The sequence below is a fragment of the Cordyceps javanica genome, chromosome 5, assembly GCF_051103115.1.
Source record: "Cordyceps javanica chromosome 5, complete sequence".
Taxonomy (NCBI): domain Eukaryota; kingdom Fungi; phylum Ascomycota; class Sordariomycetes; order Hypocreales; family Cordycipitaceae; genus Cordyceps; species Cordyceps javanica.
In genome coordinates, this window is record NC_139299.1 from 558,111 (window position 1) to 576,437 (window position 18,327).

At 53.7% G+C, this 18,327-nt stretch overlaps 7 protein-coding genes across 7 annotated transcripts; 3 read left to right on the top strand and 4 right to left on the bottom strand.

Moving 5' to 3' along the window:
• Positions 1–2,494: 2,494 nt before the first annotated feature.
• Positions 2,495–6,272, bottom strand: V2A60_007405 (GRAM and VASt domain-containing protein; the record flags this gene model as incomplete). Its single annotated transcript, XM_083258689.1, has 2 exons — positions 2,495–5,579; positions 6,019–6,272. 2 exons carry the CDS (start codon positions 6,270–6,272, stop codon positions 2,495–2,497), a joined length of 3,339 nt encoding a protein of 1,112 aa, XP_083114815.1.
• A 677-nt stretch (positions 6,273–6,949) lies between these two features.
• On the bottom strand, positions 6,950–8,457 carry V2A60_007406 (uncharacterized protein; the record flags this gene model as incomplete). The annotated part of the gene is made up of 2 exons (XM_083258690.1): positions 6,950–8,386; positions 8,449–8,457. 2 exons carry the CDS (start codon positions 8,455–8,457, stop codon positions 6,950–6,952), a joined length of 1,446 nt encoding a protein of 481 aa, XP_083114816.1.
• Positions 8,458–9,444: 987 nt separating this feature from the next.
• Positions 9,445–10,398, bottom strand: V2A60_007407 (diphthine synthase; the record flags this gene model as incomplete). Its single annotated transcript, XM_083258691.1, has 3 exons — positions 9,445–10,045; positions 10,092–10,216; positions 10,264–10,398. The coding sequence occupies 3 exons, from the start codon at positions 10,396–10,398 to the stop codon at positions 9,445–9,447; spliced, it is 861 nt and encodes a 286-aa protein (XP_083114817.1).
• A 212-nt stretch (positions 10,399–10,610) lies between these two features.
• On the top strand, positions 10,611–11,376 carry V2A60_007408 (U4/U6-U5 snRNP complex subunit SNU23; the record flags this gene model as incomplete). The annotated part of the gene is made up of 2 exons (XM_083258692.1): positions 10,611–10,955; positions 11,008–11,376. The coding sequence occupies 2 exons, from the start codon at positions 10,611–10,613 to the stop codon at positions 11,374–11,376; spliced, it is 714 nt and encodes a 237-aa protein (XP_083114818.1).
• Positions 11,377–11,949: 573 nt separating this feature from the next.
• V2A60_007409 (ubiquitin-conjugating enzyme/RWD-like protein) lies at positions 11,950–12,624 on the top strand (the record flags this gene model as incomplete). The annotated part of the gene is made up of 2 exons (XM_083258693.1): positions 11,950–12,115; positions 12,260–12,624. 2 exons carry the CDS (start codon positions 11,950–11,952, stop codon positions 12,622–12,624), a joined length of 531 nt encoding a protein of 176 aa, XP_083114819.1.
• A 228-nt stretch (positions 12,625–12,852) lies between these two features.
• On the bottom strand, positions 12,853–14,376 carry V2A60_007410 (chitobiosyldiphosphodolichol beta-1,4 mannosyltransferase; the record flags this gene model as incomplete). The annotated part of the gene is made up of 3 exons (XM_083258694.1): positions 12,853–13,824; positions 13,872–14,065; positions 14,118–14,376. 3 exons carry the CDS (start codon positions 14,374–14,376, stop codon positions 12,853–12,855), a joined length of 1,425 nt encoding a protein of 474 aa, XP_083114820.1.
• Positions 14,377–16,433: 2,057 nt separating this feature from the next.
• On the top strand, positions 16,434–18,136 carry V2A60_007411 (cation efflux family-domain-containing protein; the record flags this gene model as incomplete). The annotated part of the gene is made up of 3 exons (XM_083258695.1): positions 16,434–17,011; positions 17,062–17,280; positions 17,329–18,136. 3 exons carry the CDS (start codon positions 16,434–16,436, stop codon positions 18,134–18,136), a joined length of 1,605 nt encoding a protein of 534 aa, XP_083114821.1.
• Between the last annotated feature and the right edge of the window lie 191 nt (positions 18,137–18,327).

Consider the following 18,327-nt stretch of genomic DNA (forward strand, 5'->3'; position numbering starts at 1 on the left):
TTCTCTCCTCCTCCTCCTCCTACACCTCCGTCAGCCCTCGTCTCGCCACAACCTTGTCTCGCGCCTCGCCTCGCCGCCAATCTGTCAACAACGCCATCACCCCATCAGGCCCACACCACTTTACACTCTTGTCTAGCCTATCAGTACCCTGATAGTACTTTCTTGGAGGCTCCCGGCCTGGCCTTTGCGGTAGAAAGTGTGCCACGTACCAACCCCAACGTGCAGGTACTTGTTAGGTAGTCGCTCGTACTGGTACTTACTTGCCTACCTACACACCGACACTCGCGCAAACCCAACGCCGACTCCTGGCTGATGATGTGCAGGTTGTTCCCCGTGCGACTGACTACCTGGGCTCTACCTTGCTTGCCATCGGCAAGCCGTGCCCAGCATGACTATATTATGCTGGCAGCTATTCGATCCTTTTACCATACAGAACAAATCCAAGTACTGCGCCCGACAGGCATGAGGAGAAGGGGGGGCACGCACGCGCGCCGATTCAGCCAGTGCGTGCCCCAGTCGCAGATCCCACCGAAAACTATATTCACGCCGGCACGCTCTTACCGATGAGAGCTGGCCACAGTCCCCAGCACAAACGATCCCTCTCCCGAGTCCAAGTAGTTTGGCAGACGGTGCTTTCACCCCTCGAGCAGCGACCCTATAATTGCTTGATGGCGTCAAAGGTCCAAGTCACCAACAAAAACACTCGCATGGTTTCCAGGACACGTTCTTCAGAAGACTGGTGGCCAAGAATGGTCCAGTGTCGGCGGTCCAATGCGAGACTTGCTTATTTCTGAGTGCTCGTACCAGGTTTATTGCAAGCTGCCCATGGTCGTATCGCCCTCCACACCCCATCAATGCGGGCATACCAGTACTCAGTATGTCAGACATTAGTATACAGCCGTACCAGTATCAGCTTGCTGACAGAGAGAGAGAAAAGAATATGCGTTTTTCTGCCCGTGACGACTCGCTACTACATGTTATCACAGCTACAGCACATGTACCGAGTACGGATAGACCACATCGGTAAGAAGAAGAAAAAAAAACTAGGACCAGATTTAAGCATTTTTAAGTCCCATTCTAGTGGCCTTTTGGTTCCCGGCAGCGCCCTCCGTCCCCTCAAAACTCGTTTTACGGAGCAAGTACAGATTACTCCGTACAATGCAAGTTGATGAGTGTGTTTCAGGGTGCAATTTGTGTACTCCCCAGTAGTGCCAGTACTTTTAACTCCGCCCTACCCTGCACCGGTTAGTAGAACAGAGAGACGCTCGCATGGTACCATCGCGACCCTATCTACGGCTCCCGGGGGGGGGGGGGGGGGGGGGGGGGGGGGGGCTGCATCACGTGGGCCGGTCGCTTTCCATGCTATTGATACCTACTTACTTACATGTGCAATCCGCATCAGGACTATTCATTTGTTCCTGCAACTGTCGCGCAAACCTGCAAAGGCAGATAAGTTGATGTACACAGATCCGTGGCAGGTGAGGTGGGGCTGCCGGGACAAGTCCACACGCCTCTAGCTCCAGTGGTGCAGATACTTTCGCCCACCGGGCTGGATACTTGGGTGCGTGCCGAGTACTGAGTAGCCCACGTCAGCACGTTGACCATGATCCATCTCGACATAGCACCATGTATACAGGTATTTGAGACCAACAATGCACAATTACTGGGACAGATCTCATCAATTTTGCAAGAATCAACAATGAATAAACACATATTCGATCCCTCCGACACACACGCAAAGCCAAAATGTCCACATCGCATTTACCATACACACGCCTCTACCCACAGAGGGTCTGGTCCCCCCCCCGGGGGCAGCCAGAACACCACCAGACACGGTGGAGCCACCCTATTCAGCCCAACACGCCCCCCCCCTCTATTCTCTCTCCTCTTCCTCCCCAACTGCTCACTGCCGTTGCCCTCTGCCGCCTGTCGACCTGGTCCCGACTTCATGTCTACCTATCAATTTCCCAACATCATTTACAGTCGTCTAAACCCACGACAAGGACGATCATATCCTGTAACTGGGAAGAACGGAGCAAGCGTAATATCAGTGCACATGGCTGGAGAGCCTCCATTCCGCGTATGATGTCGTTACCGAATGTTATCAGCCCATGGGACCCCAAATGTCTGCATGTTCCATCACACATCACATATGCACCCACTCCCCGGGATGAACCCATGCGTCCGCACTTTATCGTCAATCCTGGTTGAGACATCGCCTCAATGTACAGCATACTTTTGCTATAGTACAAGGCTCGTGTGTTTCTTCTATTATACAAAACAAGAAGGGAAGAGCAAAAAAAAGAAGCTAAAAACTACCCACGCCTAGCTATGTAGATGATGTAAATAAAGGTGCCCTGCCTGTGTCTCAAAAAAAAAGGCGGGCGGAAACAGGGCAGCAATGGTAAGAACAACAAGACAAATACAAAAAAAAAGGTTCAAATGATTGAACAGCTGCTTCGAGCAACCCGGCCCCTTCCCTGCGCCTCTGCCACTAGACTGCCTCGCTTGCCTTGTCCTGCTTGGCGCTGTTGGCAATCACCTGCCGTAGCACCTTAAGCTTCTCTTCCGTCACACGTATTGCCTCCTGTACTTCGCGCGCGTCCATGCGTGACTCGCGCATCCTCTCCTGCATTGTGCGTGGCTCAACCGCGCGCTTCCTGATGCCGTGACTGCCCGAGTCCATCTGACCGAGGCCGGTTCGCTCCTCAAGCCACTCCCACAATTCGCTCTCCTCTCTACGCCACATCTCTTCGTACGCTGCCAGCCTGAAAGGCCCATACATGTCCATCAGCTCGCCACGTCCGCCTGCGCCTTCGCCGAACCCGCCCGCGGGTTTGCTGGGTGAGAAGCCAAATCCGAACCACGACGCGACTAGGAGGCCGACAAGCAACCCATACATGACGTTGCCCGTCAGTATGGGCTTGAGTATATCCAGTATCGGCTCCAAAACCCCACGAATAGGCTCCAACGGCCCCCAGTTGGTCTTGGTTGCTTCAATCTTCTTCGTCGAGGCATCCAAATCCCCATTGGCTGTCAGGCTGGCCCTGCCCTTCTTGCCCTTCTTCTTTCCCTTGCCACCATTTGTAAACGTGTTGGACCGACCTCTAGCCGAAACCGCCGCCTTGACCGAGGCAAACAGCTCGTCGCAGAATTTGGCTTGCCCATCATTCACATTCTTCTCAATCGGGCCCTTGATCCAGCTCTTTCCGGTCCACTCTGTCGTATAATTGACCTGGATCCTCGTCGCATTATTCTCCGCCCAGGTGAAGCAATACCTGGTCTTGACTGTAAAGAGCGTACCCGATGGGACTTCGGGAGTCCGTGTTGATAGTACCAGCGTGATCGACTTTTCAAAATCAAGGCTCTCCAGATTTTCCGTCACAAGACACTTTGTCTGTTTGGGACCCAGTGAAGCATACAAAGGCTTGATGTACGTCCACGTCCTTGTCGTGTTGTCCATGGTCAGCCCCTTCTTCTCGTCGACCGTCACTTCCAAACACTTCTGGTCCTCCGACAGCCATTTTGTCATCCACGCCGTCGATGCGGACCCGAAGAGCAGACTGTAAACCTTACCAAGTGGAGCAGGGATGATGTCGTCGCCGACAGTTTTATCGTAATGCGTACTGCTGTCCGTGCACTCGGTCGGCGCGTGTGTTGCTGGGCCTGGGAAATCACCTCCAAGCGGCGGCGAGGTGGGAGTATCCTTGGTGGCGTCCGCTGATGTACCATTGACCGTAGTCATCGCAGACGCTTTCCGACTTACAGCCTTCTCATTGTCTGCATCTGCACCGGCACTGACTTCAGTTGGCTGCGTGTCGACGAAATCGCCGTCCGCTTCTTCATCGTAGAATTCGTCGTCATCATCCTCGCTGCCATCTTCAGATTCGGAGCCCATGGGAGTTTCACTCTCCAAGCCCAGGCCCTGAGGCTCATCGTCCACTTTTTCTGTCTTGTCACCACCTGTTCCCTCGAGCTGGACGCCGTTAAGGGAGCTCTTGAGCGTAGGATGACCCAACTTCCAGATGTTCACAATCAAGTCGTAGGTGGCGTCTCTGCTTGTGAAGCTTGCGAAAATGTGTTTGGCATGGAGTGTTGAAATCATCAAACCATTTTTGAAGACCAAAGCCGTGCTTCGCTTCTCGACCGATACAATCTCGTCAAAGCTCATAACTAGCGTGGTTGTCCATCCGAGAATATTGCTGCTGAAGCAGAGATGACCCTCAGAAACGTAGAGACGACCGTGGGCCAGAATCTCTCGCTGCAACGCGCAGCTGTAATCCTCGATAAGATAGTCATCATCAGGGACGCTCTTGAAGAACGAGTGAAAGTCGCGGTTCCTCTTCTTGCTTGCGATGGCAAAACCAGTGAGCTTAGGTGCACCCAGTGTCGGCGTTTGCTGCAGCGGTACGCCCGCAGGCACACCAATGGTCGTGCCGGTGGTCACAGAGCTGCCTCGCTTCCTATGCGGCTTCAGAGCGCTTCGAACACTTGAGCTTCTGTTGGGGGCGGGAATGTCGGGTTGTGATTGTGCAAAATCATCGCCATTGGTCGATTCGATGACTGATCGTGGCCTGCTAACTGGCTCGTCGCTCGGCAATTCGGCATGTGGTTCGACCGGCGCCGATTCGGATCTGGTTCGAGTGTCGACAACGTCCGGAAACCTAGCACTAGCAGGACTAGCGACGCTACTGGGTGCATCGGACAGGCCAAGCTGACTGAGGCTCAGCTCTCCTGCCCCTAGAGTCTGAATGGCTGAGCTACGCTGTGAGTTGCGCGTTTGGGACGGCACAGGCTCATCTTTGCTCTGCTGGGAAACCGTGCTACCATCGTCCCCCAACTCGTTGACAGCTTCAACACTTAGTGATTTTGAACTTGCTGCCTTGTTTTTCTGCCCGCCCATGCCGATGCCTGTACCCGGGATATTGTTGCTGAGAGTCGTCGCAGCACTTTGCGCCGCGGAGAAGACGGAAGAGAAGAAACCGGTAGCGCTTGGTGTTGTGGCACCACTCTCCGCCTCCAAGCCTGGTGACAAAGGTGCAGCTGTAATGTTGGACAGCTTGCTTGGGCCAATGGCGGCGCCTCCCGATTTGCTTCTCCTATGGATATTCATGTTTCGCGTGGGTGATCCAGTGTCGACGGGAACCTTGTTCGTAGTGCCAGAAGGAAGCCTTTGCGGGCTTGCGGTCAAAGCCTGGCCAAAACCGAGGCCAGCGTCTGTCGGCGTGGGCGGCGTGTTGACAATAACAGGGCCAGGCTTGTCACCGTTAGGGGGGGTCCGGGGCGCTTCGACCTCAATGTTGGGGCTCTTGACCCGAGATTCCCGATCGGGGGCAGCCAGCCTGGCAGGCGCTGGCAGGCCCGGGAACTTGACCGACGAGGCAGCGTCTGGTGTGTCTACCTTCTCGTTCTTGCTGCCCCTCCGCCAAGGGCTGCGGCCGTTTCGTGACGGGGGGCGAATCTTGGGCGGCGAATCGAGATGAGCGGCCTGCACGGCGGGAGAGGAAGTCGTGAGATAGCCAACCAGCGAAGGGTGGTTGGAGGGAATCGGTCGAACCGGCCGTGACGATGATTGTAGGCTGCAAAGACGAGGTTAGGAAGAGCCGGGGCTAGGGTGCACTGGCGGGATGACTGGGTGGTAGAAGGGAGCCGATTGACGACGAGGGTGTGGCACAGTGTGAAAAAGAAGAGGTATTGAAAAGGTGAACGAGATTGACAAGAGATTCGTTCAGGAAGGGCCAGAGGTAATGAAAGCTTTGCCAATGTTGGGAGCTGGCGTAATCACAGAGCGAGCAGTAGTACGAGGAGCCAGGCTCCAGCTCCAGGGCGGGGATATTCGCCAGCTTAGTCGCCGCCCGCAGGGACAGGCTAATAATGGCGGCACCGCCTCATGCTCCTCTTGTGCAGGCCAAACCCTCTCGCCAAGGCAAGGCTGGGCAGCTGGGCAGGAGAGGGACGAGCGCAAAACAAAAAACGTTGTACTTGGTACCGGTAGACGAAGAGAGGCCAACAACTTACGATTCTCCACTGCGGTTTGCATCTGCGCTTGACTCGTAGGACGCAAAGCTGCCTCCATCGCCATCGTCCGTGTACTCGCGGTCGTCGTTGTGGTCGTCGGCGTACAGCGACAGATTGCCACTAGACGACGGCCTGCTCGTGGCCGCATCGTCGGCTGCATCTCCATCGCGCGTCTTGCTCTTTTTGCCTCGTTGCCTGCGTCGCGTCGACAGCGACTTGGGCAAGAGCTTGCCCAGTCCGTTGTGGCTCTCCATTTTTGGAGCGCGCCTTGTAGGGGTACAGGACACGAGATATTTGAAAGAGAGAGTTTGCTCGTTTGAACTCCCCCTAGCTCCGCGTCGCAGAAATGACGACTATCACCTCCTAGCAAGGGTGGCTGTCTCTTGCGCTGGCAGTCCCTGCTGTTCATACTCGTTATGGAGTACCTTTGGTGGGGAGGAATGGGTGGTGGCTGCTAATAATAACCTCAGACTAACGTTGCTGCAACGAGTTGGTTGACCAATCCTACAAAGGCCCCCGGACAAGGGCAATTGCAAAATTATTACTGGTAAGACTTCCCTACTGGCACCTACGATACTCAATATCAAACAGAGAAAACGTTGCTTCGACAAGAAAATCCATGAATAGCCACGTTCCGCAGCTACGCTTGCCACTCTACGGAGCAGGTACATCGTGCCGTCATCATTACCCACACCATCCCCTTAGTACCTGCGCCAAGTAAGCCACGGCATCTGCTGCCTCTACCGAGTATTTACTTGTAATACATGTGTATACATTTCCATCCCGAGCTCTGGAAAATACCATCATTATTGCCTCATTACCTAGCTAAAATAGACCCATGGCTTCTCGGAACAAATTGTAGCAAAGCTATACATCACTCAAACAAGTGTGCAGCAATTAACATCCTCATGCTCACCCCAACTATGCTCCTTCACATTTCCTCATCCGAGTCAAACGAGTCGTCTTCGTCTTCGTCTTCGTCATCGTCGTCATCCATCAAAAAATCCAAGAACGATGCTCCAGGATGCAATTCGCCGCAGCAAGGACAGAGGTTACTGTCCGTTTCTGAATCTGTACCATCAATCTCATATCCGCTAAACCTGGAAAACTCGGTCCACTGCCGCTCGCCTCTATCTCGCGAGACAGGCACACGTTTCCATATCACATTGCCTTCCGGTCTGGTGGACACCGGGTGCCCGCTCTCTTCGGGGGCTGGAGGAAGGATTCCTAATTTCGGTCGATGCCAGCCACTTAGTGGGCTGTCGTGATCATCATGCATATCATCCATGTCTTCATCTTCGCCGTCCTCGGACTTCCAGGCGCGGATGATCCTTGCGCACCATTTGCTGCCAGATAGTTCCTGCAAGTGCTTCTTATGGGCAACAAAAGCAGCCGGCCCGTCAAGGTAAAGCCCTTCGTCCTTGAGCATCCCGCTCAGCTCCGCCGATGCCTTCATTCCGGCATCATCAAAAGGCATGCCAGTCACCTGTAGTTCGTTGAGCGTGCAGCCCAACTCGTGGGATGTGATTCCATGTAGCTCAGAGCCTGAAAAAGGAACAAGTTCATCAGAAAAATTGACGAGGTCCAGGCGGAGAACTGTCAAATTTGGTAGAAGCTTTGGACGCGCCTTTGATCTTTCACGGTAAGTAGGCTCATATGGGGCACGCATTGCAGCGAGGAAGTCCACAATCTGGCTCCAGGTGTAGCATCGGAAGCCACCACGAACAAGAAGAGACTCACGAGGACGCATATGAACCCGGAGAGGCTGGTCTTTCTTCAGATCCGCATGGTACCCAGCGTCGAGTCTGTGGCGGCGGCGCTGATCGTCGTAGTACCGCGCAATCACCCGCAGTGTGACGCTCTCAACGGGATGCCGAAATCGAGCAGGTAGCTCGCCAAAGTGCCGCAGTGCCTGGGGAGACGTAAAGACAAAATGATTACACTCCCACAAGTACTTCGTGCCCTCTGCGTGCATGGCACTGCAAGTTGCAAGGAAATGTATGGCAATCTGATTTCCTCTCTCTTTTTCTACATCCGAAATATTCTCCTGGGTGAGTGGTGACAGCGGATCAACGATTGGGTGGGGACTGGTCATGGCGAACTTGAGAATACGGAGCAAAACTTCTGTCGGTAGCCGGAGTCCTGCAGTATCGCTGCCCGCATTAGATGATCGGGTCTTGCGGCGCCCAGGCTCTACAGTAGACAAATGAGCCTGCGATATCGAAGACCAAGGAATGTTGTGCTGTCGTAGTAGCTTCTTCAGCCGCTGATTCTCTTGAGCGAGGGCACGGTTTGAACGATGCAACGGTGCGTTATACAAGGCCTCTGCCTGGTCTTCTTTGTCTCGGCACTCCCATGGCGCAATGTTCTAGTTTCGTTAGAGAAGGTCGTTTGCAAAGGTCGTTCGCAAGAATCATGAAGCAGACTCACTGTACTCATGACGGAAGTCATAGACGGCGTTCAGCGCCAAAAATTGCCCGTAGTGAGCCGTGACAAAGTGACGGAGGTCTTTTTGAGAACCAAAAGAAGTACGAGTAGATTGGAAACTGCAAGATCTGGAGAAAATTTGCAGCGCGAACGCTTGCGGGATGTTCAACGGAAAATATCTCAGATGCCAAGGTCTCTGGATCGCTGATGCACCTTAGTAGAAAACGGGCAAAGAAACTATTGGCCTTTGGCCGGAAAAAGAGATTTCCGAAGAGCTCTGATGATTGATCATTGAATCTGCGACCGCACTCGTGATTCAGAACCGATATGGCGGTCTGCTATTCGTTGAGAGCCTCAACCTGCACTTCGGCAGTGAAGTCGCTGTAGGTGGCTATCGTTGGGCGGGTTCAACAAAGCTGAGACGGCGCGATGGGAATGTTGACCGCAGAGAGATGGCCGTACCACTCCAAATGACGACTCGGCGAAGGGAAATGTGTGTCTGAAGGAGAGCGTCGGATCAGGGCTGGGGCTACTAGCAAGCGGGATAAGAGGCCGATATTATACTGTTGGTGGTTTGCTCTTTCCTTCATGCACTCGCTTGCCAGCTGGCGCGAAGTGTGCTACTTAGTGTAGAGTGGCAGCTTGCAGCCACCAATCAATCACCTGACAGCCAGACAATAGCGCACTGTAAGGTCACTTTGTACTAACCTACTAACCTTAAGGTACTTACCTTAGTACTTATTAGGTAGGTACTTAAGTAGGCACTTACTGGTACTTACTTTTAATACAAGGATACGGCCAGGAATGGCAGCACGCCAATCGTTCATTTATTTATTATTCCTTTCTAAATGAAAACGTTCAACATTGAGCATTTTTTTCGTCCAAATCTTACCATACAGGCACCAACAAACCCTGAGCGTACTGGGGATATTTTGTTTCGCCTCATGAATCTGGAGATACTCACTGCTTTTTTGGACGGGTGCCATAGCGGACGTCATACTACTGCTTTCCATATTCGTCCTTCCAGATTCTGTCCCACTTCTCTTTGTCGATGGCAAAGTGACGGACAAAATCATTTTCCAGCTCGTGTGCTCTTCTGCCCAGCAGGACAAGGCTGTGAAGTGGCGGGCCAAGCTCGTCGTCCTGTGAGCACAGCTCTTCCAGTGTGCCTGCAATAAACTTTTCTGTTTTGCCACCGACGCGAGCTGCACCGATCGCGAGCGAGTTTCGGCTATATACACCTTCTTTGCGCTCCTCCTCTACCTCGATCATCTGCTGGGCGCATTGTCCCACCGTCATGTAGCGAGGAGGCTCAAAGATCATGCGGCCGCGCGCAAGATTCTCCCAGCTCTGCTCCTTGACCTTGATGTCGACCAAAACGAGCGTATGCAGACCAATTTGGCGGTTTTCCTTTACTCGGTCGTAGAAAGAGGCAGGTCTCCAGTTGTCAGTGAAAAAAACCATTGACACTGTCTGGCCAAAGTTGTAGAGCTGAAGACCACATGCGCCGATTCCAGACATGATGGAAGCGTTCGGAACTGTTCGTACAGGTATATTCAATTCGCGAGCACGGAGAACGAGATCGGTATGAGTTGTCGCACTGCTGCTGTTAGCATTGTAGGCTGTGTGAGGACAAAAGTACCAACCCGAATGGATCTCCGACGACTAGGAATGCGACATCCTCCTGTTGCGCATTGCGCAGAATCTCGTCACTGTTGGACTCGACCATTTCTCGGTCGGCAATAGTAATTGAGCGCTCATAGTATTTTTCCTGTCCAAGTCAGAGAGCCGCGTTCACATGGCGATTTCAAAACTTACCAGAACTGCCTGGTCAACGAGCAGAATGCTCGTATACGCCTCAAGATATACGCGCGAGGCCTTCTTCACAACCTCTAACCCCTTGACAGTAATATCCGTCTCGTCAGACAGCCCAAGCCCAACCAAGTACAGCATTTTCGTGCAAGTCGATCCCGGACTTTTTTTTTGTCAATGTTGAAATGCCCCGCCGCGGGCCAGAAGACTCGAAAGCAAGTCGGCGACGCTAGCGCCGACATGCGTTTTACTGGGTCGTACTGCTGAATCAAATGTTGGAGCTTTTGACGTCCTACCTACCTATCCACCTGCAATTCCATCACGACAACCTCGACACGACCGAAATCTGCGACATGTCGAATCCCAAAAATGGCAGCGCTTACGGCGCACCAGCTGGCGATACCGATTTTCGAAAGACATGGGACCTCGATGAATATGCAGAAAGGGCCAAAGAACGCGAAGCCAAGGAGAAGGAAGAGGCGAAGGCAAGGTACGAGGCCAAGTTGGCTGGCAAGAAATACTACAAACCCATGACTGGCGACGAGACTTATACCTCTGCCCGTCGAAATGTCATGGACTTCACCGGTCAGGTGGGCAAGACGCAACTGGTCGGAGCTGGCGCGGGCGTTGGAAAGCGTGGTCGCGGAGCGGGATTCTACTGCGAGGCATGCGACCTCACTTTCAAGGACAATCTTCAGGTGAGGTTCCATCTTCAAAGTTCATGCGATTTCTTCTAACAAAAACCTACAGTACATCGAACATCTCAACACAACACAACATCTGCTGAATGCTGGACAAACGACAGAGGTCCGACGCGCCACGGTGGAAGAAGTTCGAGACCGAATCACGTTCTATGTTCAAAGAAGAGAGGAACTAGAAAGAGACAGAGTTACTAGCCTTCAGGAGCGACTGCAAATACGTGTAGAAGAGAACGAAAAAGAGGCGGAAGAGAAGAGGAAGAAGCGCCGCGACGAAGCGGAAAAGAAGAGGTTGGAAAAAGAGGAGGCTGCCAAAGTCAAGGTAGAATATGGTGAGGATGTACGAATAGAAGGCGAGCATGAGGAGGACGATATGATGGCGCAGATGGGGTTCACTGGCTTTGGCACATCAAAGAAATAAGACTCTCAGCATTTTCGGCGTAAGGTTTAGCATACAATATGATACCCTAATACTTTCCTTTTACAGTATCAACGGGAAAAAATGACAGTAATCTTAGCTGCTAGCTTGAGCTTTTATTATTACAGTCCATGTAATAGAGACCAGGCTGTCATACCAATCCATCGAAAGTCGCTACCGATATGACGCCACCGCGTGTAGCTGGTTATCGTGGGTGGCGAGACATGTTCGTCGGCACGATAATGAGATCCCGACACTAAGCTTTTGAAGAGATGCCAGACCCGAATTTTCAAACAACAGTCCAAAATGCCGGCTTTTGCTCCGGCCGTTTGCCACCAGCTCAGCTGCGACTCGTGTGGAAAGTCCAAAAACCCGTCGGTTCCCCACCACCTCAACTGCCCCGCGCCAGAGAAGGTTCAAAGGGGGGAAGAAAAAGCAAATCCACGTACGCGGCGGAACATCCGAGGGTGTGCGAGAGAAGAAACGGTCCGACAAAGACTGGGAACCTGCATATCTCTCATTCGAGCCATCTTTCCAGCGACGAAGAATCGTACCCGCAACGGAAAACTGCACAACATGGCGGGACCCTCCTCCGCCGCCGCGTCCCTTTTGCGGCGCCAGCTCAAGGAGATGCAGGTCGGCAAGGATATCCCTGGGATATCGTGCGGCCTCGTCGACGACAGCAACATATTCGAGTGGGAGGTCATGCTCATGATTAGCGATGACTGCAAATACTACGGAGGTATGTCTTTTTTTTTGGAGCGGCTCGGTCTCTTGCCGTTGCCCTTGTTGCGACAAGACGGACTGGTCTCGTGCTTCTTTCCCCCCAACACCCCTCCTCCCCTTCTCTTCGACCGACTGCTAAACAATTTCGGCTCCCCTGCAGGAGGCAACTTTCGGGCACGGCTCGTCTTCCCGCCCAACTACCCTCACATGCCCCCGTCCCTGACCTTTCAGGAGCCGGTTCCTTTCCACCCCAACATCTACGAAAATGGCAAACTGTGCATCTCGATTCTGCACCCGCCCGAGGAGGATCAGTACGGGTACGAGGCGGCCTCGGAGCGCTGGAGCCCCGTCCAGTCCCCCGAGACGATCCTGCTGAGCACCATTAGCCTGTTCCACAGCCCCAATGACGAGAGCCCGGCCAACGTCGAAGCGGCTAGGATGCTGCGCGAGGAGAGGGAGGGCAAGCACAAGGACTTTCGCAGACGATGCCGCCAGTGCGTGCGGGCGAGCTTGGGCGAGGACTGAGAAGAGTTACGGCGGTATCAAGATATTCCTGGCCTGGAGTTTTGACTCCATGCAAGAGATCGGGCGTTATTGTGTTGGGGCTGCTTTGTTAGAGATGATGGTTGGCTGATATCGTACAAAGCGTAGCACAGCCGCGACGCTTACTTTTTTTCTTCTTGCATAGTGGCAACCATCATTAGAGCGAGCAAGTACTTTGACTTAATATATTATATGTGATTTACGAGCCTGCTACTCCCCCTTTCCCAGGCCAACCAGAGGAGCAACGACGCGATCCCACTCTTCATCCCAACGCAGCGAGCCCTCCTTGATAGCACCCTTTTTAAGGATAGCGAGCTCCTCAGCCCCATCGCTAGCTAACAGTCTCTTGAAAAGAAGATTGAGCTCTGATGCGGTCTCGAAGCCACAACCATTAACGCCCTCCTTGACGAGTTCGCCGAAGCTCTCAAACTTGGAGTAGGCTACAACGGGCAGACCAGCACCGAACATGTCAACAACCTTCATCGGCAGATCGACACCGGACGAAGACTTGTGGAGAGAGATGCCAAGGTCAGCGGCCGCCAAGAGCTGAGCGTAGTCGCGGTTGGACAGCCAGGCAGAGACGACCTTGATGCCAGGAAGCTGACCGCCGTCGGTAAGCTCCTTTATCTTATCCAAGTACATTTTTCTTTGAGGACCCTTGCCAGTAATGATAGCCAGAATGGGCGAGGGGGGTTCGCTCTCATCGTCCACCTCACGGGGGCCAGCGTAAGCAACGAGAGCGCTGAGGAGGATGCTGAAATCTTCGTCGGCGGTCCACGAGGTACTGCTGACAATCAACCGAACATTGCCGTCAAGAATATCCTGAGCCTGGGACTGAGTCTCGGGGATTCGCATGAGAACCTCCTCGCGCTCTTTGCGCGACGTGATGGCTTGAAAAATAGCGGGAGGCCGGTCATGAAGGGTGTACACGGGCTTTCGAAGCTCGAACTTGCCCGCCTGCAGCTGTTGGGTCATGGCATCGGTGACGGCAAGGTTGACGTTGCAGAGTCGGCGTCCGAAAAAGAACTCGTACCAGCGGTAGAGAGGCACGAGGGGTGAGTAGAGTTTGCCCTTTTGAGCGAGGATGGTGTGGCCGTAGTTGTGCCAGTCAATGATGACTTTGCTTCCACGTATCCAGGCTACGAACAGCGCTACATGGAAAGTCGGGATTGAGGGGGGGTTCTACTCTTGTTAGAAGCTACTGCTGGGCAACGATTCAGGCTGCTTACCTGGATAATGATCCATTCAGCGGCCGGGGCAGTGTACATGATTGTGTGGAAGAGGGTCCAGAACTGATGAATAACCTTGCCAGGAATCTGAATGATGAAATTCAAGTTGCCCCATGCGAGCCACTCGGGGAGCGGATCAAGAGGATAGAGGGTGGCATTTGGATTACCGATGAGCTCAGGATGGCGAGCAGTCTCTGTCATGAGGTCAGTAAGGCGTCTAGCCCTTCCTTTCGAGACGCAACGAACCTTTTAGCGCAACAATGTCCACCTTCTTTCCATGCTTGGCGACGCTGATGGCGTGGTACTGCATGCGCGGGCTGCGTCCAATGTCGCCCAGCACTATTATCTGGATGTGGTTGTTCTTGGGGTCCTCGGCGGGCCGGTACTTTGTCGGCCACGAGTTGGCCAGTCCGCGGCCAATGTAGGCCACGAACGTCCAGCCATAGTTGACGAGAAAGACAAAGAGGCCACCTGCGATGACAGACAGAATAAACGGAAGGATCATGGCGGGCGGGTTGGATGACGAGAAGCGTCAACTGGGCCGCGGACGGTTGCGTCGCGGGTGAGGCGATGTGGCAGAAATGCTTTGCTGAGATTCAGCGCCTGACGATGCGAGTTGGCGTGGTGGAGAGAGGAGCCAGGCAGATTGCTGGAGGCGCAAAAGCCAGCGTCTGTGGTGCCTGTTTGATCGCTAGAGACGCCTAGAGTCAATGCCCGGCTACTCGCCTGTAATCTACCTGCAAGGTACTAACCTTTATACCTTGCTACAACCACAACTCGTGAAAGAATGGCGAGCAAAAGCACCAATTCGAAATCAAATAAAATCGCCATGCGATGAATGACCTTATATTGATACTGCCTCTTCCTTAGCCTTCTTTCAACGTCCAAATGGCTTTCTGCACAACCGACAAAGGAGCACGCCACCCTAAGCCGCAGGCTTATGGCCTGCCACTTTGGGGCAAGCTGGGAGACTCTATTTAGACCAGCCCACAGCCGACGCCCGCTAGAGTCTAACTACTGTAGCTTCAACGCGGTGAACGCCCTGGCCTAGACGCTGCCTTGGAGGGTTTGAGGGGGCGGCCCGTTGGACCTTTTGCACCTGGGCGTCTTGGCCGAGCCAGTAGCGCCGGCGCGACAAGCCAGATCCAAGCCTAGGCTTGGCCAGCTGATGATTGTGGTGGAGAGTTTAGTGCCAGGGCGCTTGGTAATGCTCTTGGCAGATACGAAATTCCAGTCTCTATCAGTACTCCGTACGGAGTATTAATTTGAACGAGTTTAGAGTTTCTTCCGAGGTTCTTCTGGCAGTCAATTACGATTGCAATTCGTGAGTGTGGAAGTGAATCGTTTTATCGCATCTACAGATACCGCAGCGGCTAACAGCCGTGCCAACCAGAAGATAAGCAATGGCATTGATGCATCAAAGACTTCGCGGTAAGGGCAAAGATGCGCGCCTTCCTGTCTGGGTTTGGGCAACGTGTCCCAAATCGAAGGTTCGACCACAACACGCGACGTTGGAGCAGAGTTAGCAAAAGAGCGAAGAGAACAAGGCCACCACCCGTACTGTCACAAAGTCAACCGAATCAAGGAAACCATCGAGGTTCTCGAGCTAGACTCAAACCGCGTAGCATGTCTCGGGCGATGTTTGCGTCCCATTCGTTATTTGGCAACTGGCGGACAGATCCATCGCACAGCCCAGCAGACTATGGGATGGAGTTCCTGACTAGGACCGGACGGGCTGTCGCTCACAGATTGGCCCTGGCAGGGATCTCGTATCGAATACCCACATGCACCCAGGATATGCTGGGGTTTGCTGCACGCACGCTTCCCTGCTTTCCCCAGTGGCCTCGCGTGTCCCTCGTGTGCTCAGCCCTCGCTGCTCGCCGCAGGTTCAGGCCGATGCGGCCAAGGAAAAAGCTCAAGTAGCGGATTTGCACTGGCCTGTCTCCAATTGTCTGGCGCTAACAACTGAAGCGACAGCTTCGGAGTAAAAGATGGGCTTGCGAGACGTGTCTCTGGGTTTCTCTTGGAGTTGTAAATATGTTGGTTGCCCGGAGCCACCTATGCATGAATGAGTGGTTGGTGTCCATCGCGCCGCCAGAGCTGTCGCTTCTTTTTTAAATTTCCCCTCCGCATCGTAACTCAAACTTTCCACCCCAATCGTTGCCAATCGTTTTCTCGGGCTGTTGATTCCGGTTGTCTTAGCTCTCAAGACGACGGGTCGGGTTTCCCCACGTGCGCTCCTCCCCTCCTTCTGCCACGCTGGGTTGCATTCTGGCCAGTAAATCCTGCCCCCTATTTCTTGCGCTCTCAACAGTCGGCCGAGTAGATCTCGTGTGACTCGCTTCTTCAAAGAAGAGCGCACACGGGAATCTCACCTCGATCCGCGCTTCTCATACACCGCCGCGACTTTAGCTCTCTTCTTACGACACTTTTATGCCGTTTTGTAACCGCAATCAACGTTGAACCCGTCAACGGACACCATTGACCCGCCACTCACCACGTTGACCCGCTTTCGGTCGTGACGACGCCTTCGTGCTGGTCTTTAGCCCTCTGCTCGGCATCATGGCTACTCCCTACACACTTCCCTCGTCCGCGCTGCCTCATGCCCACCAGAAACACATGCATTCGCACTCCCAATCGCAGTCGTCGCTGAGCGCCTGGAGGGCGGGCTCGACTGAAAGCTTGGTCCCCTCCATTGATGAGCACCAGGACGATGCCTCCGACGGCCACATGCATCGCGACCATTCGCACTCGCACTCGCACTCGCAATGGAACTCGGACTCACACTCGCACTCTCATTCTCACTCCCATCATGCCCGCACCGGATCGCACGCCTCGAGCCGCAGCCCTAGCCTCGCGAAAGGCCGCCCACGGCCCGTCTCCCTCGATGTCATGAACGGTTGGACACATGAGAAGACGACGAGCGGCAAGAGCATCATAGCGCATGACGGCGAACCTACCTCGACGACACCCTACTCACCACCACGGCAGATGCACAGCACCTTACACAGCCTGTCACACGACGCCAATACCGAGCGGTCCTGGTTTACCGCGGCTCTGCTTCCATATACCGCCAAGTTTCCCATAATACACGCCATTATGACGGAAAAGGACTCGAGGAGAATCTTCTACTTTATGATGTGTGTAACAAGTAACAACACGGCCCTCGCCAGGTACTGACTGTCTGCAGACTCAATTTCAGCTTCATGGCAGTTCAAGCCTTTTACGGCTATGTTACCGACTCGCTCGGTCTGCTGAGCGACAGCATTCATATGTTTTTCGACTGCGTTGCCCTGCTCGTTGGCCTCTTGGCCGCCGTCATGAGCAAGTGGCCGCCGAGTCAAAGGTTCCCGTACGGCTTTGGCAAAATCGAAACTCTCAGTGGCTTTGCCAACGGCATCCTACTCATGTGAGTCGACCAGCTCGCAGCTCTACCGATGCATGCTGACAATCCCAGGCTTTTGAGTCTGGAAATTGCCTTTGAGGCCTTTGAGAGACTTTGGGAAGGTACAAAGACGAAACGACTTGGCGAGCTGTTTATTGTTAGCTCTCTCGGTCTAGCCATCAACCTCGTCGGCATGATGGCTTTCGGCCATCATCACCACCACGGCCACAGTCACGGCCACTCACACTCTCATTCGCATGCCCAAGACCATGGTCACGGCGGCGGTCACAGCCACGACCACGGCCATTCACACTCGCACGGCCTGCCCGAGGCGAAGCCTAGCAGCGGATGCAGCTCCCATGACAACGAAAATATGCACGGCATTTATCTGCACATTCTGGCTGATACTTTGGGGAGCGTCTCGGTTATTGTATCTACAGTGCTAACCAGCTTCTGGGGGTGGTCCGGCTGGGATCCTCTTGCTTCATGCTTCATTGCCATTCTCATCTTTCTCTCTTCGCAACCGCTCGTTATTTCTTCGGCGAAGCGTCTGTTACTCAGCGTTCCAGAAGACACCGAGTATAACCTGCGCAATATCCTCGGCGGCATCCTCCAGCAACGAGGTGTCGTGGGTTACTCGACACCCAAATTCTGGAAAGATGATAGATCATGGGGCGACGAAGGCGACAAGCTTGTTGGCGTGGTCCACATCACGATTGGCTTCGGTCACGCCTTTGACGATGTTCGCGACCGTGTGCGCCAGTACCTTCTAGGGGAAGGAGTGGATGCCGTGGTGCAGGTGGAGCGAGAAGGAGATAACTCGTGCTGGTGCTCGCGCGAGCGGGCGCTGACGCAGTCACACACGACCAAGTCGTTTTAGCGGACGCCTGTGACGTGTATTTCCGCGCTTGGGATTCGACCATGGGCGAGTATTGTTTGGACAGTAGCACCGCAATTGGAGACGGGTATCTTGGATGGTCAGTTTTTGGATGGCCGTGTGTCGCAGTCGGGCCGGCTAGCCTGATGTTGGGAGTATTGTACGCATTAAAGTATACGAATTTGGACATGGCC